This window comes from Pan paniscus, chromosome 2 (assembly GCF_029289425.2).
Source record: "Pan paniscus chromosome 2, NHGRI_mPanPan1-v2.0_pri, whole genome shotgun sequence".
In the NCBI taxonomy this organism is placed as follows: domain Eukaryota; kingdom Metazoa; phylum Chordata; class Mammalia; order Primates; family Hominidae; genus Pan; species Pan paniscus.
Window position 1 is genome coordinate 98,085,737 of NC_085926.1, and position 14,893 is coordinate 98,100,629.

At 39.6% G+C, this 14,893-nt stretch overlaps 1 protein-coding gene and 1 long non-coding RNA gene across 4 annotated transcripts in view; one reads left to right on the forward strand and one right to left on the reverse strand.

Moving 5' to 3' along the window:
• Nucleotides 1-14,893, forward strand: part of CMSS1 (cms1 ribosomal small subunit homolog) — a 360,423-nt gene that overhangs the window by 322,303 nt on the left and 23,227 nt on the right. For 2 of the 3 annotated variants that reach the window (XM_008975390.4, XM_008975393.6), the window contains one exon: nucleotides 6,496-6,584. In XM_008975390.4, coding sequence (XP_008973638.1) covers nucleotides 6,496-6,584 — 89 coding nt within the window. Of the gene's footprint in view, nucleotides 1-1,072; nucleotides 1,177-6,495; nucleotides 6,585-14,893 lie in introns of those variants that run through there. The other variant, XM_034957014.2, reaches the window with a different exon arrangement.
• The window catches only part of LOC117979719 (uncharacterized), a 124,791-nt gene that overhangs the window by 7,365 nt on the left and 102,533 nt on the right, over nucleotides 1-14,893 (reverse strand). The window contains exons 2-3 of the long non-coding RNA XR_004670642.2: nucleotides 11,321-11,475; nucleotides 8,591-8,677 (exon numbers count right to left, since the gene is read on the reverse strand). This is a non-coding gene — a long non-coding RNA (uncharacterized LOC117979719). The remainder of the gene's footprint in view (nucleotides 1-8,590; nucleotides 8,678-11,320; nucleotides 11,476-14,893) is intronic.

Genomic DNA, 14,893 nt, shown 5'->3' on the forward strand with positions numbered 1-14,893 from the left:
ATATAGCTTCTTGGGCCTGGCATCATGCTGTTGAAATTCATCCACGTTATGTTTTCTGTTCTTTTTCTTTCTTTTTTAGAAATGGGGTCTCACTTTGTTGCCCAAGCTGGTCTTGAACTTGTGGCTTCAAGGGATTCTCCTGCCTCAGCCTCCCTAAGCACTGGGATTATAGGCGTGAGCTACAACCCCTAGCCTGTTGTTCTTAACTGTGAGAACTAATAAAGACAGAGGAGCAAGGTTGTTCGCTAGCGCAGATGTAGGTTTTTCTGAGGCCTGAGCTTATGCAATTTCATGGGCCCTCTCTTAGAAAAAGAATGCAAAATTCCTAATATAAAATTAAGTATAAAAGAAAAAAAAATTTTTTAATTGGATGTGAAAGAAGTTATTTTAAATAAGAAAAAAATAACAGTACTGCCCCAACCACAGCAATTCTGAAAATTGGTATTTTACTCATCCTCATCAAATAAAGAAAAAACATAGTTTCTTTTCAGTCATATACAGTGCACCATCTACTATATGTATCCTACAGGAGAGACGTTCCATTTCAAATAGGCAAAGATGAGAACCTAATTCTCTACTTACAGTTTTATATTTTTTATGATTGGAAGAATCTTCCACTGACTAGTTTGAGGTTTCCTACATTCCAAACCTGGTTCCTCCTCCACTTCCCACATGGTTCTAGGGACTGATGCTCTAGGCACATCTGTGTCGTGATCTACACCCTCTAGCCTTGCGCACTTTGTGTCAGAATGTCTGGTGAGTTAGCACAGGGTGTCTAGTGCAGGATGCCAGCACTAGAACAGCTAGCAATCATTTGATCATAGACAAAAGTGATTGCAAACCACATAAAAATCCCATTAAATTCAAACTAAATGTATGTGCAACTAGCTTCCTCTAAATGGATCCTTAAAAATGCTCCCAGCCATCCAGCACTACTCCCTGGGAGATACGTGGCAGGAGAATTCTGAGTGGAAACAGACAATGGTCTTAACATATTGTGGTGAAGACGGCGGTCTTAACGTACTCTTTTGCACATTTTAAAGAACAATTGACTGTATGATCCCATTGCCAGGGCCCCTCCCAGTGTCTTCAAGAGTTTATGCAAGCTAATACCTGAAAACCTAAGGAAAATGATGGGAAACTGGACTTCAGATACTTATCAAAAAGAAGATGAAGGTAGGGATTGAGGTAAAGAGAAGATGTGCAGCCTTATATTTTCATTTGCTGTTGTTGCCAGGGGTTGAAAAAGGACAGTGTACTTGATGACTCCTCTTTTGGAATAACTTAACCAATCCCACCTGGCAGTGTCTTTTTTTTTAAGTAGACTCTTCAAGGAGTTGGGGAAGAGGCAGTGCAGTCTTAGTGACTCCACTTAACTGGCTGAATCAACCACTGGGACTGAGTGGCACAGGCCCAGCTTAGCCTCCTCAAATCCCAGCAGTCCTGGAGGAACCTGAGTACTGGAGCCAACCTGGCTAGATTGGGTCCCCATACTTTTCTTTCAATATTCTCTTAATGGAAATCACAGAACTAGCATCCTTACTTCAGAAAAGCAGTTTCTTCTTTTGGAATCAAAAAACATCACAGGCTAAGGAAACAACTAAATTATCCAATTTACAGTGATATAAGATGATCTCATTTTATATGTTAAAAGGTGTCAGATAAAATAACTTTTTGGAACAAGAAGTAACAGATTTAGAGCATTTTATAAGCAAGGTATTTTAAATCTTCCTCATAGTTTTTGTTGCATAAGTGCCACACATCTTAAAAAATATGTTACAGTCAGCCCTCCATATCCATGGGCTCCACATATGTAGATTTCACCAACCACAGATCAAAAATATTTGAAAAAAAAATGTGTCTTTACTATGTACAGACCTTTTTCTCTTGTCATTATTCCATAAACAATACAGTGTAACAACTCTATACATAGTATTTATATTGTATCAGGTATTATAAGTAATCTAGAGATAATTTAAAGTATACAGGAGAATGTACATAGGTTGTATGCAAATATTACATCATTTTATATCAGGAACTTGAGCATCTGTGGATTTTGGTAGGTGAAACAGGTCCTGGAACCAATCCCCCACAGATACCAAGGGACTACTGTATTTATTTTCAACTAGATTGCTTAAATATAGACTGTGTTCTTCAGCTAGCAGATTCTGAAGAATGGAGGAATACAGAGTTTCTATTTTTTAAGATCATTCATTGATTTTTAAACATTTGTGGGGGTGATCCTGACATTTATTTGTAGGTCATTCTTTTTACCTCAAAGGATTTTTATGATATGAAGATATGAGGAAATTTGTATAAGGGATTAAATGCTTTACATAGAGAATATATGTTACTTTATAATAAAAATGTAAATAAAGCAATAGGTATGGGGAGTCCTTTTTACTTTTAGTCAACACTGGGTCAAGTACTTTGGGCACTCATATGTACCCTCAGAGAGTTTACAGTTCAGATGGAGAGAAAACCTAACATTTATGCAACACCAGTACACATTGTAAGACAAGGTAAAATTATGTGCCAATTTACAAGGTACAGGCTACCAACAGTGTAGAAGGAAGTACAGAGGCAAGAGGAAGAAGGAGAAACATAGTTTCCCTTAAGGATCCCAGATGAAGATGGGTTGGAGAATATTAAGAGAAAGGAGCCCCCATTGATAGAAGCCAATATAAGAATTTTCACAGAACTTGGGGTAGCCTTTAGATTTCTTGGGATTTTTTATGTACACAATCATGTTATGTGCAAATGGAGGCAGTTTGCTATCTTCCTTTCTAATGTATATGCCTTTTATTTCCTTTTCTTTTCATATTGCACTGGTTAAAAGTTCTAGCAACTGTGTCAAATAAGACTGGTAAGAGCGGACATCCTTGCCTTGTTCCCAGTCAGGAGCAAAGCTTTGGCCTTTCATTATTAGCCATAATGTTGCTGAAAGTTTTTTTACATGCTGTTTATCAATTTCAATTCTTTTTAAATTTGTTAATGTTTTATGGCCTAGAATATAGTCTGTCTTGGTATACCCTCTGTGACACTTGGAAAGAGTGTGTATTCTGCCGTTGTTGATTGGATTCTTCTACAAATGTTGATTATATCCTATTGCTTGATGGTACCACTCAGTTCTATATCTTTGCTGATTTTCTATCTAGTCATTCTCTCAATTTTTAAGAGAGGACTGTTAAAGTTTACAAGTCAATTATGGATTTATCTATTTCTCATTTTATTTCTACTAGTTTTTACTTCACATGCTTTGTACTTCTACAAAGCATGGAGAGCCTGCTGTTTGGTGCATACACATTTAGGATTGCTATGCCTTCTTGACAGATTACCCTTTATCATTATATAATGTCTCTCTCATTCTCTGGTAATTTTCTTTGCTCTGAAGTCCACTTTCCCTGAAATTAATATTGCCACTCTTACTTTCCACTGACCAATATTTTCATATTATGTCTTTTTTCATCCCTTTGCTTTCAGTTTGCCTATATCATTATATTTGAAGTAAGTTTCTTATAACAGCATATAGTTCGGTCATATTTTAAAATTCATTCTGTCAATCTCTGTCTTTAAATTGGTATGTTTGGGCTATTTACATTTAATATATTCATTGATATGTTGGGGGTTTAAATCTGTGTATACGTTTTTTTCTTTTGTTTGATCACTAATTTTTCCATCTCTGTGCAGGGGAGGAGTAGGGGTTGGTTACTTGAACATATTGTAGAAGCCCACTTTGATTTATCTCAGTGTTTTTGAGTACATCTCTCTATGTAGCCTTTTTAATGGTTGCTGAAACTATTAGTGTGGATTTGGCCTCATTACTGCTGGGTGATATAGAAAGTCCTAACTGTCCACTAGGCCTCCTCTGACACCATCCCAGTGGGATAGGAAAGATATACTTCATTACAGCCAGGAGGGGATGGAAGTCCAGGATCCTCATGTGGTCACCATTGATACTGCAGTGGTGGTGGTGGTGGTGGCAGTGGGGGATGGATGAGGGCTCATTACCACCCTCTGGGGATAAAAATCCCAGCTCCCAGTTTGTCTCCAACATCACCCTGGTAGGAGATGGAGCCTTGAGGGGTCCATCATGGGGTGCCTCATTACACCCTGTCAAGGGTGGAAGTCTAGGCGCCCCATTCTGTCTTTGGTGGTGAGGATGAGGTCATAGTTTTTTCTGTGGTGTTTGGCTACAGTCAAGTGGTTATTGTCTGAAAGGTTTTAGTCTTGCTAGGCTTCCTCTTTCATGGTCATTTTGGTAAAGAGAGCAGACTTTTGTTGGGGCTTTTTTGGTTGGCTTCCATTGGCATTTCCAGCTAGCTGCCTTCTTCAGCTCCTAGTCTGGGATAATGAGGCAAAAAGATAACCCAGGGAGTTTGCTATTGAATTATTCTTGGTCCCTAAAATCTCTATCTGGTCTGCTATCTTCTCTCCACCTTTCAGAGTCTTTCTATTTTTTTAAATATGTAATGTCTAGGATTTTTCATTGTACTTCACCAGAGGGGTAGGGAACAGTGTAACTACTACAGCTATCTTCCTAGAAGCAGAGATCCTATAAATACTTTTAATGACAATTTAATTGTTCATTTTTGAAGGCCCTGTTAATTGGCCTGCTATTTTTCACTACCCTGTTGGGTAGGCTTTTTTTCTCATGCTACACACTTAAAAGTATACATATTAGGCTGGGTATGGTGGCTCATGCCTGTAATCCCAGCACTTTGAGAGGCCGAGGCAGGCGGATCACCTGAGGTCAGGAGTTCAAAACCAGCCTGGTTAACATGGCAAATCCCTGTCTCTATTAAAAATACAAAAATTAGCCAGGCGCCGGGCATGGTGGTGGGTGCCTGTGATCCCAGCTACTCGGGAGGCTGAGGCAGGAGAATCGCTTGAATCCGGGAGGCGGAGGTTGCAGTGAGCTGAGATCACACCATTGCACTCCAGCCTGGGCGACAGAGAGAGATTCCGTCTCAAAAAAAAAAAAAGTATACATATTAGTCAGGGTTCTCCAGAGAAACAGAACCAACAGGATTATATAAGGAACGAGATTTATTCTAAGGAATTGGCTCACATGATTATGGAGGCTAGCCAGCCCAGCCCTAAGAGCTTCATGGCAAGTGGACAAACTGGAGATCCAGGAGAGCTGATAGTTTAGTTCTAGTCCTAGTCCAAAGGCCTTAGAACTAGAGAAGATGATGCAGTTTTACTCTAAACATGATAGGCTTGCGACCCAGGAAGAGCTGGTGTTTCAGTTCAAGTTGAAAGGCAGGAATAATTCTCCCTTACTCAAGGATAGGTCAGTGCTTTTATTTCATCCAATTGGATGAGGCCCACTCACATTATGGAAATTAATCTGTTCTATTCAGTCTATCCATTTAAATGTTAATCTCTCTAAAAATACCCTCACAGCAACACCCAGAATGTATGACCAAATATCGGGGCACCCCATGGCCCAGTCAAGTTGACACATAAGATTGACCGTCACAGTATGCAAACATTTAAAAGCATGAGCCTAACAAAATGGTTAAGTTGGACCTAAATATGAACTCTGACAGAACATGTTCACATATTGACATTTGAGGCTCACTTTGAGATATACAGAGAAACTCAAGGGAATGAGTAAAGTCTTTCATAGATCAAAAATTTGTTTAAAGGAAGCAAACACTAAAATCTGAAAGGCAGTGCGATATTATGCGAAATAAGAACCTTCTGGTCACCGTGTTTCTTCAGAAGAGCTTTATAAATAGGAAAACTGTTAAAACTTTTATTTTTCCTGATTCTTAGGGTAAGAATTTATTTTTTCAATTGTGGAAAGGTTAAAAAATTCAAAATAAGAATTTCTCATGACCTGTAATCCCTTTGTCACAATCTCTTAACATTTCCCCCTGGGGCCAGCATCTAATGTCAAGGCCTGGCTGGTTCTGGGTGCAGGCATCACTTGCTGGGGATAACTTCAGACTCAAATAGACTTTAGTTCCCAGGTGTATGACCTTGGGCAAATGGCTTTACCTCTCTAAACAGCAGTCTTTTTATCTAAGAATAGAGGGATTTCATATCTGTAAAATCAGTAGTTATATTGTAAGAATTAAATTAAATAATGCTGTGAAGCATAGTGTTAAACATGTAGTAACGACTCAATAATTCTAGCCCTGACCACTTATTATTATCATCATAAGACAGCCTTTTGTCATTGTAAACTCTTAATAAATACCATTTTTTAAAGGCTGTAAAACGTCCTCTTGTATGAGTGTTCTATGACAAAACATTCCCTCCTAAGGTGACACATCTAAGTTATCTAGTTTTTCAGTTCTATAAATGAGATTGCCATCTTAGTGCTTAAATATCTGTTTTACTTTGGACCATTTCCTTAAATGCAGCTTCTTTGAGGTAGAATTAAAAAGTGAAGAGATAGAACCTTCTAGAAAGATGGTACCAAGCTTGCACTAGCAATGAGAGAGAGAGACTTTTCTGATTTTTAAACTTTATATTTTCTAGAAGCATCAGATGGTGAAGGAGAAGGAGACACAGAAGTGATGCAGCAGGAGACAGTTCCAGTTCCTGTACCTTCAGAGAAAACCAAACAGGTGAGGGGTCACTGTGGGAGAGCCACCACTGTTAAATTCTGAAATCAGCCTTTTCCTCCTCTCTATTGAACTCCCCATGTCCTAATATCGGTTGTTGGTGGGATTTAAGAGAGCCTTTTACTTTCTTTCCCTTTGAAAAGGCCATGGGCCATGCTTCCTTCATTGTAAACCAGCAAGTTCTGTTTTTTGCCCTAATTCTTTTTCTTTTTTTTTTCTTTTTTTTTTTTTTTTTGAGACAGGATCTTGCTTTATCACACAGGCTGTAGTACAGTGGCACAATCATGGCTCACTGCAACCTTGACCTTCTGGGCTCAAGCAATCCTCTTACCTCAGCCTCCCAAGTAGGTGGGATACCACAGGCATGCACCACCACACCCAGCCAATTTTTTTATGTTTTGTAGAGATGAGGTTTCTCTGTGTTGCCCAGGCTGGTCTCAAACTCCTGAGCTCAAGCAATCTACCCACCTCGGCCTCCCAAAGTGCTGGGATTACAGGTGTGAGCCGCTACTCCTGGTTCCTAATGTTTTTTAACTATATAAATGCATTTCACAATAATATCTTAGATTCTTACATCACATTTTTGCCAAAAATCCAGCCTTATGCTTTTGGGTACAACTCCTAAAAGGAGATAAATAGTATAAAGATAGAGAAGGTTATCACACACTCGAGTGCATGATTACAGCACCAGGCCATGCTGCCAGCAGGCTCCTGGGACCTTATTTCTGCCCAGAATTATGGTCTGTCATATGCATTCTTAACAGGTGATTTGTGGTCTTTGCATTACCAGAATTGGCCATTTGGATAATCTTTTTTCCTAAACTTGTGACCTTTTATTGTCTTTTTAATCTTCCTACTGACTTTAGAAATGCCACTCACATCCATTTATAGCTTTTTCTCATTGGGTTTCCATCAAACCTGATTGGTATTTAGTTTGATGCAAAAGTAATTGTGGTTTTTGCCATTACTTTTAATTTTAAAAAATTACTTTTGCACCAACCTAATAAATCTATGTGATTTGGGGTTTTGTTTGTTTGTTTTTGAGACAGGGTCTTGCTCTGTTGCCCAGGCTAGAGGACAGTGGCACAATCATGGCTTACTGCAGGCTCAACCTCCCAAACTCAAGTGATCCTCCCACCTCAGTCTCCTGAGCAGCTGGGACTATCGATGTGCACCACCACACCGGCTAATTTCTTTATCTTTTTGTAGAGATGAGGTCTCACTGTGTTACCCAGGCTGGTCTCGAACTTCTGGGCTCAAGTGATCCTCTTTCCCTTGGCCTCCCAAAGTGCTGGGATTACAGGCATGAGCCACAGTGCCTGGCTTATGTGTGATTTTTTAAAGGACTGTCTATTACCAATCCAAAGTTACTATATTTTTCATTGCAACAATTTGGGGTCTTATTCTTATTGTAGGTGCTTTAAACTCATTACACCAGAGTGTTATTCTACCCAAAGTTTGTGACCCAGCTCAGGATAACTGTGAGAAGCAATTTAGTGTAGTGTTGCTTAACTTGCCCACCCAAGTGGACAAGTTAAATTTCCCTGTGACTCAGTCACCTTCTTGGTAAATGATAACAATTATTTCTTCCTCACAGAGTTGTAATGATGATTAAATCAGACTGTACTTGATAAGCACTTCAAACAGTGGTTATCAGAGAGTAATCACTGAAGTGTTAATTATTATATAGTTAATAATTATATTATAATCTTTTTTATTTTGTCCATTATTTTTTCTTCCTGGGAAGGGACATGCAGAAAGGTATACATGTTTAATATATAATCATCTTGGTTTTTTTTCTCCAACCATTAAATATTTTGCTCAAAGGCCCTATACTAGTTTTAGTTTCAATCATTCTTCTGGAAACCTACAGGGTAACACATCCATAGTGCTTCAATTTATTTCCTCAAGGTGGGGTTTAATTTTTCCCTAGCTTATCCCACTAATCATACCATAGTCATGCCCTCTCTGACTTTTGCCTCTAATCAATGTCTACCTACAGGACTTACCTGCACGTAGTCTTCTTCATACTCCATTGGCTTTCGTTTTTTTCTTGCTTTCCCCTTGATTTTCTTCTTGTTTGTTCCTTGCTCTTTCTGGACTCATTGGTAAAACAATAAAGACCTTTTATTGAGCAGTTAATACTGTTACTGTATAAGGCACACTGTAACCTAATCCTCACGGCGTCCCTAGGAGGTAGGTGGTACCCACTTTACAAAGAACCAGAGGCTCAGAGTGACGGGTTCTGGGGGTCATGGCCCATCTGCTTGGCTGTGAGCCAGACTCCAAAGATACTGTTGCTTTCACTTTCCTTTTTACCTGTCCTCTCTCTTTCAGCTCAGGAAAATTGGATTAACCGTGTTCTCATGTGTTGTGTTGGTCACATGCCATTGCTATTTTCTGCCAAGCAAAAAAATAATTACAAAACCTTAAGCTGTTACTGCCCCCTTTTAATCACTTTTCTCTTGCTTTAATTTCTTTCACCACCAAATTGCTTTGAAGAGTCCAAGTCCTAACCCCTTTCTCCAACCCTATCCTAATTTCCCTGGCCAGAGAAATATCATTTTTCTCTGAATTGACATGAGAATCTGCATGTGCTCCTCTGCCTCATATGAATGTTGCCCATCTTGGTCCCTGCTTATCCCCAGGAGACTCACCTCAAGGACAGATTTTATCTGTGCGTCTCCACAGCGCCTGACATGGAACCTTGCCCTTAATTGGCACTCATTATTTGTGAAATGAAGGAATGAATGACCATACCGGTATCCCAGTTTTCTCATGACTCTTCCCATCTCAGCCCTTTGTCCCAGCTTGTGAGCTGTCCCCTCCCTGACACAGCTGCCTGCAGAGGTCTCTTGGGGCCTTGTGATGCCCTATCCCTCCTCCAACCACATCCCTGATTTCCCAACACAATTCCCTCCTTGAAAGGCTCCTCCACCTTGACATTCAGGGCTGGGGTCTGTCCTCTCCATCCCTGCCTGCCCACACAGTCCCTCCAGCTCCCCTGTGGCCTCCTTCGTCCTCTCTCCCACTGCTCTTCTCCCTCTGGAACTCATCCCACCACCCCAAGGATGACTTACTTGTCAGGCATACTGTCTGTCCTTTCAGGAGTCCTTCTCTAATTGTTTACATGCATAGAACTTGAGTCTCCAGCTGGTTTGTAAGTCCCTTGGGGCCAGGGTTTCTTTTGTGTCCACTATAGTACCTAACACAGTTTGGGGCTCTTATTTGGCAGATATGACCAGATGTATGTTTTCTAAATATAACTGCATTTTTTCTGGATCAATTTTTAAAAAATGTTATGCTATATTGAAATTTTAGATTTGTGTCAACCTTGCTTAAGACTGTACTATTCCTTCAGTTTTTCTTTATGCTTGTACAGGAACTACTTGGCATGATGCTGTCAGCTGTAATATACATTTAGGCTTTAATATCGCCAGGCAAGAGCATCTGTCAAGATAGATGATGTTCCCTCCTTTGCCATAGCTGGGCCTCACATTTGTGTCACTGAATACATGCCTCTAGTTTGTTCAGTATTTTAAGCAGCAGATTTATAACTTTAAAGTTTTTAAATCCATGCAACTACCTCATCTCTAGCAACCATTTCACATCTAAATAATCATCCTTGGCCTGCTTAATAATGTGAGTATAAAGATTTGCCAACAGTTCTTTTTCCCCCAGTAATCACTTCCAAAATAAATGATGAATTCCCTACTCCTAGAGATTGCATCACCCTCTTCCCTCTTCAGCATCAGTCATTTCAGAGCCAGCCCTAGTGACTTTGTAATTATGGTTCCCAGAATATAAACCCTTACGAAGGATTTTTTGACTTTTCCTTGATGCTTCCATGATGTCAGTAACATTTCAGTGGTTCCATGACCCATCTTCTCCTGCTCAGAGACCACAGTGGACTTCTTTTTTCTTCTGCTGGCCTTTGTTTATCTCCTTTAATCATAAAGGAATCTTCAGCAGGAGTGTTTCTCCCTTTCCCTTCTTACTCTCCTTTCTCTACTATTGTATTTTCTTGCTACTGCTTTATTTGAGCATTGGTCATTTCATATTTCTTCCACTCTTCATCTCCAAGATTATGCTTATCTATTGTTGAAAGAAAACAGGACTGTGTCCTATTCATTCTCTGATTCACCTTTTTCCTTTTTATTATGGTTTCTCAGTTCTGTTCTTTGTATTAATCTATTGTTTCATTGACAAATTACCCAAAAGTTAGCAGCTTAAAATAAAACAAAAACATTTATTATCTCAGTTTCTGTTATCTCACAGACATGGCTTAACTCAGTGCCTCTGGCTCTGCTTCTCTTGTCAGGTACCAGCCAAGTTGTGGGCTGGGGTTGGAGGCTCAGCTGGGGAGAGTTTACCTTGCAGCTCACTTGTGTGGATGCTGGCACGTCTCAATCTCTCACTATTTGAGCCTCTCCACAGGGTTGCCTCACAGCGTTGCAGTTGCCTTTCCCCAGGCCGAGTGATCCAAGAGGGAACCAGCAAAAGCACCCAAGACAGAAACCACAATCTTTTTATAGTTTATTCTCAGAGTTGACACCTCGTCACTTCTGCCATATTAAGCAAGTTAGTAAATCCAGTCCACATTCATGGGGAAGAGATTACAAAGGAATATGAGTACCGGGAGATCGAGATCATGAGGAGCTATCCTGGAGTCTGGCTACTACACTCTTCCTCTGGCCCCCCAATGACTTATATCCCTTCAATGTGCAGAATATACTCACCCCACCAAGGACTGCAAAGTCTCATCCCATTGAAGTGTGAGCTGAATATCCAAAATCTTGTCATCTAAATCAGGTCCAGGTGCAGTTGGGGCTCCTCAGTTTTAATTCCTTAAGTACAGCTCTTTGAGTACATTTCTTCTTCTTAACCTATGAAACTAAAGAGACAAGTTACCTCTCCCACATGCTCAACACACAGTGGTGGGACAAGTGTAGTATAACCTTTATTGACATTTCTATTCAAAAGAAGGCAAATAGGGAGCACATGGAGTCATTGGTACACAGCGTTCTGAAGGCCATCCAAGCAAATATCAGGAGTTTATTTATTAAGTCTCGAGGCCTAAGAGTAATTCTCCATGGTTCCTGGCTCTGCCCTTGGGGCTTTGTTTTGTCCTCCAATTATCCTTCTTCTTTTTTTTTTTCTATTAAAAGCAGAATGGGTTTGCAACTGAGCAGCTAATGCAGCCTGCTTCTTGACAGAATTCTCCGTGTCCAAAGGCCTCTGTTCTCATTGTTCTCTGACTCTCTCAGCCCAAACTAGTGGTATTTCTGCATATATACCTCCTTTAAAAACTGTGGGTGTCACCTGTGATGCTTCTGGGGGTTCACTCCATTAGGCAGAAGTCACACCCCTAATCTCTTCTCTACCTTGGGCCCTTGCTGAGAGAATATGAGGCAATATTCCTTAAGCTTCCTAGAGGCATCTTGTTTAAGAAAATCTGTGAGCACACCCTTAATTTCTTTAAAGCGCTCCTATATGACTGAATAGTATTCTGAGGCACCATCTTTGTTTCTTCTGAGGTCTTAACGAATGGTTTTAAGTCACACCCTTGATTTCATCTTTAATATTCCTTCTCTCAATTTAACTCCTTCCTTTTTCATTTTACTGTAAGACCCAAGAAGAAATCAGGTGTCACCTTCAACACTATTTGAAAATCTCCTTAGCTAGATTACCCTTGCCAATAGACACATTTTCCATATAATTTCAGAAAACTGTATTGCTAAACTTTCTACCACTGCATAACAAAGAGCCCCTTTCCTTTAGTTTCCAATAAAATTTTTCTTTCTTCAAGCCCTCACCTTCCATGTCTTCAAAGTCCAAAATTTCATAGTGTTGTTCAAGCACATTCTTCATCAATCACTTTACTTTTGACACATTTCAGAGTAGTTTGCAAAATCAGTACACTCACTCCAGATACTTCAGCATGCATATCACTGACTAATGTTTAATATTTGTCTTAAAGTATGTATATTTTCTTTTGAGGTAAAGTTAATATACAATAAATGTACAAATGTCAAATATACCATTCAATGAATTTTGACAAATAAATACAACTATGTAATTCAAAGCCCAGTCTGGATTGAAAAAACAGGATCATCACCCCCAGAATCCTTTCATGCCACCTGGGTCAATCACGATGCTAAATTCCTTGCCTCAGAGGCAACAACTGTTCCGATATTTTTTCTAAAAAATTAATTTTGCCTATTCTAAAATGGCGTATAAATGGAATCATACAGTTACATGCTGTTTTGTTTAAGGCTTCTTTCATTCGACACAGTATTATTTAGATTCCTCCATGTCAGTGTATAGTATTTCACTTCTTTTTATCGCTGAGCACATTAAGTCTGCTAGGGCTGCCATAACAAAATGCCATAGACAGGGTGGCTGAAACAACAGTTTTGAAAGCTAGAAGTCTGCGATCAAGATGTCTACAGGTGTGGTTTCTCCTGAGGCCTCTCCCCTTTACTTGCAGATGGCCTTCTCACTATGTCTTCACATGGTCTTTTCTCTGTCTGTGCATATTTCTGGTGTCTCTTCTTCTTATAAAGACACCAGTCACATTGAATTGAGGCTCCACCCTTATGACACCTCATTTAACCTTAGTTGCCTCTTTAAAGGCCCTATCTCCAAATATAGTGGCATTGGGGGTTAGGGTTTTAACATATGACTTTCAAGGCAATACAATTCAGTTTAGAACACTGAGTAGTATTCAGTTATACAAATGTACCATTTTGTTTATCCATTCCTCTATTGATGGACACCTGAGGCTATTTCTTTTTTTTTCTTTTTTTTTAAGATGGAGTCTTGCTCTGTCGCCCAGGCTGGAGTGCAATGACGCGATCTCAGCTCACTGCAACCTCTGCCTCCTGAATTCGAGCAATTCTCCCACCTCAGCCACCTGAGTAGCTGGGATTACAGGCATCTGCCATCATGCCTGGCCAATTTTTGTATTTTTGTAGAGACGGGGTTTCACCTTGTTGGCGAGGCTGATCTTGAACTCCTGACCTCAAGTGATCCACCCACCTGGGCCTCCCAAAGTGCTGGGATTACAGGTGTGAGCCACCCCAGCCTGGGGCTATTTCTTGTTTGGCACTATTGTGAATAAATCCACCATGAATATTCACATACAAGTTTCTTGGGGAATGGTTTTTAAGCTTTTTTTTTTTTTTACATTTTTAATTGACACATAATAATTCTACATATTTATGGGGTACATACTGATGTTTGTATAGTGTTCACATCAGGGCAGAACATGTATTTTTATTTTTGTTTAGTAAATACATGACAATTGCTGAGTCATCTTCAATTTCATTAAAAAAAAACTGTCAGATCTTTTTCCTATATAATGTATCATTTTGCACCCCCACTATCAGTGTGTGAGAGTTTTGGTTGCTGTATATCCTTGTCAACATTTGGAGTTACTGGCCTTTTCATGTTTGACATTTTGGTGAGTGTGTATTGAATAACTTTGACCATGTCCAAAAGAAACTAAAAGCCACTTCTAAGTTGTTTTTATCTTTATAATGAACATGCTTGTTTTGTTGTAAAATGGCAGTTTAAATTTTTTTATTTTTACCAACCTAATAATCATACATATATTTTTAAAAAATATCAGCTGGGCGTGGTGGCTCATGGCCTGTAAATCCCAGCACTTTGGGAGGCTGAGGCGGGCAGATCACTTGAGGTCAGGGATTCAAGACAAGCCTGGCCAATGTGGTGAAACCCCAACTCTACAAAAAATACAAGAAGTAGCTAGGCATGGAGGCCCACGCCTGTAATCCCAGCTACTCAGGAGGTTGAGGCAGGAGAATCACTTGAACCGGGAGGCGGAGGTTGCAGTGAGCTGAGATCATGACACTGCACTCCAGCCTAGGCAACAGAGTGAGTAAGACTCTGTCTCAAAAAATAAAAATTTTTAAAATTTAAAAATCAAACAGTATTACTTATTTACTAAGAGAAAACTTCAGCTTCTCTAGCTTTTTTCCTTACTTTCTGCCTTACAGTTTACACGGGTATTTCTTGACTTATCGATTTCTGACGTAATCTACTGACATCCTGACATAGCATATGAGGACATGGTTCTCCTATCTGTTATACTTCCTATTTCCTCACCAACTGCTGCCTCCCCTGCCAACAAGATACCACATTTTGGTCAAAACAGTTGTCACTATTACATCATTATGATGATGGAAATATTGTTGAACACTGAGAGAAAGAAGCTATAACCATCCCTCCTTTCTTATACAGCTCTTTATTTTCATGGCATAAACAGTTGCTTCATTTCTTTATTTGCC